This window comes from Monopterus albus, unplaced genomic scaffold, assembly GCF_001952655.1.
Source record: "Monopterus albus unplaced genomic scaffold, M_albus_1.0 scaffold3.1, whole genome shotgun sequence".
Lineage (NCBI taxonomy): Eukaryota > Metazoa > Chordata > Actinopteri > Synbranchiformes > Synbranchidae > Monopterus > Monopterus albus.
This window is the reverse complement of record NW_018127883.1, coordinates 6,187,997-6,190,683: the sequence shown is the minus strand read 5'-3', so window position 1 is coordinate 6,190,683 and position 2,687 is coordinate 6,187,997. Positions and strand designations below refer to the sequence as shown.

Genomic DNA, 2,687 nt, shown 5'->3' with positions numbered 1-2,687 from the left:
CCCCAAATTCCCTGGCCTCTTCAGCCAGGTGGTGATAATAAAGTAACTGTGGACCCTCTTTGCTAAAGCTGTAAATCTGATGAGAGTCAGTGTTTTGGTGAACCAGTCCCCCCTGATGTTAAACAGTGCTCCAGTTGGCTAACACAGTAAATACTGACCAGTGATTCAGTGAACACATAGAATGATATACTCAACTACGTAAACATAATTGTAACGTATAAGTAAGCAAACTTATGTGTGCTCTAAACTAAATCTTAACTATGATAGAATTGCCATACGTAAACAAAGTAAACACACAAGTTGACTAATCAACAAGCATAATGTTAATCTTCTACTAATTAAGTTCTTAATTCATCAAATGTTAGAATCAACCTTAAAGTATGACTTTGTTAATAATTTTACCCAACAGGGCTCATTTACTTTCATCTTTACCCCCTTCATTGGCAGATTCTGTAACATACTGTATATCCCCAACAATTTATGAATGCTAATCCAAGAAATATAAATTGTGCCTTCATATAATTCACTTATGAGATGGAAAGATGCAGCAAATCCACCCAGATTGATGGCTTATTTGGAAAGTGTGAGTCTTTTATCACAGAAGAGGTAGGTCAGAGCATAATCTGCTGCCATTAGCTATATCTCTTATTGTCTTCTCTGTACACTATGTCAGCTATTGTTATTTTCACTGCGCACAAAATCACTTGCAGATCACAGCAGCAAAACCTCCACATTATTAGCCTCTCTACTTCTCTACTATATAGGCTGTAAAAGTGCTCCAGGCCTTGAGCAGTATGGAGGCCTGGTTGGAGACAGTGGAGCATTCTATGAAGGAATCCACGCTCGCTGATGACCCTGAGACAATGAGCATGGCTGAGAGGGAGAGTTGTGTCCTGCAGAAAGAGGTGGCAGCACGTGGCTTGGAGCTCAGTGCTCTGAGGCAGGAGGTGGACCAGCTCCATAGCCACTGTCACCCACACACAAGAGGCCTGCCAGCACGCATGGAGGAGGTGGAAAGAAAGTGAGTTTTTCAAAGAAAGAGAGTTAAAGGTCATGGGTGATACCTGACTCACTTGGTCAGGAAATAAAGTTAAGACTTTTGTCAGTGTTTCCAAGAGGTCACAGGTTTGGGCTTGCCATGTCTGCAGTCCAACATGGAAGAGTCTGTTCACCGATCTTATTTAAGACAAACAGTTTCACCCTGCAAACCACAAAATATATATCCATAGATCTCATAAATTTCTTTTTCTTCAACCTGGCAAAAAAGACTCTCCATGCTCTCATTCACTGCAAGGCTCAAGTTTATTCATCTGTGATTCATGCAATACTTAGTAAGGTCTATCCCACAGTCCTGACAACCACAGGTTGTCACTGTGTGTCAGAGTCACCTATTCCATGTTTACAAGATGACAGTTCGCCTCTTTGGCTGACCATGAACTCTCAGTAAAACGTTACTGGACATACCTATGTCCATAAACACATGTTCAGCCCCCGTAAAGAACACAAAGCTGACAAAAGAAAATAAAGAAATGGAAAGGGCACAGTTTAAGTGTTTCCAGGATGACGGTGTTAGATGGGGCAGGGATGGACACGTGCAGTCTAAGGGACCACTGTTGCAGGCAGAGGTTCTGAATAAGCAGCTGGAAGACATTTGGAATGATGTCATTATTTAACACTACCTACAAGCAACTTAAGGCTTGTCTGGAAAAAAAAAAAAACATTTCAAGTTGCTCCCTTTACCATCTCAAATATAAACTCTGCATGGATAGGCTGCCTTCATGCTCTGAAGTACAGGATATGTTTATGAGACACATGATATATGACCACATAAACAGTGCTCTAGTATGGTGACATGCACTCAGCATGCTGCTTGTGGTCGCTGCAATGTGGTTCAGCTGAAGGATGCAGGGTTGTATATGCGGATGTGGGGTAGAGTTAAGGTGTAGCTGGTCATTACAATATTTCTGTTGGTGTGCTCTTCCCAGGTACCATTATGTCCAATGTGCACTGACCCAGCAGAGCTCAGAGCTTCAGGACATACGAATGCTGACTGAGTTCCTGGAGCGTGTGGAACTGGAGGAGAGCCAGGAGCTAAGTGGCAGTCAGTACAGCCTGGGCCAGGTAAAGAAACATCTCACCAGAGATGATGCTTTAAGGGTCAGCTTGCTCAAATTAAAATAAAAAAATCTCATTTAAGAAAGCTTTAGTTTTGAAGTTTCTGCCTCCATCTAATGCAGTGGAGGAGAATGGAATTTCATTTATGATATACAGTATGTCTTTCCAGAAACCATGTCCAGACTACTCTAAATACTCTGGACAGTGTGTGTTCTGTGGCTTATTCACAGCAACACTGACTCCGTTTTTGTTATAACAGTATTTTATTGACTTTTGTTGTATTGGGATGGCATCAGAAATTTTAATAGGCTGATATGAATATACAAATGGCAAAAAAAACAAACCTATCAGGATGAATAGATACCTCTATGTGTATAATCTGTATTAGTGGACCAGTCACTTGTCTCAACTATTTTACCCAACAGCCTCTCCACAGTGAGATTTCCTCAACTCCTTCATTGCTGGGACTCCAAAGCAGTGGAAGTGGTGAGCCAATGATAGAAAGCTTGGTGGATCCCGTGGAGGAGCTACGAGAGGCTGTAGAGATACTGAATGACACTGCAAGGGAAAGA

General features: G+C 41.8%; 1 protein-coding gene across 1 annotated transcript in view; it reads left to right on the top strand.

The window, feature by feature from the left end:
* Nucleotides 1-2,687, top strand: part of mymx (myomixer) — a 28,792-nt gene that overhangs the window by 14,471 nt on the left and 11,634 nt on the right. The window contains exons 16-17 of the mRNA XM_020601204.1: nt 765-1,021; nt 1,986-2,121. Coding sequence (XP_020456860.1) covers nt 765-1,021; nt 1,986-2,121 — 393 coding nt within the window. The remainder of the gene's footprint in view (nt 1-764; nt 1,022-1,985; nt 2,122-2,687) is intronic.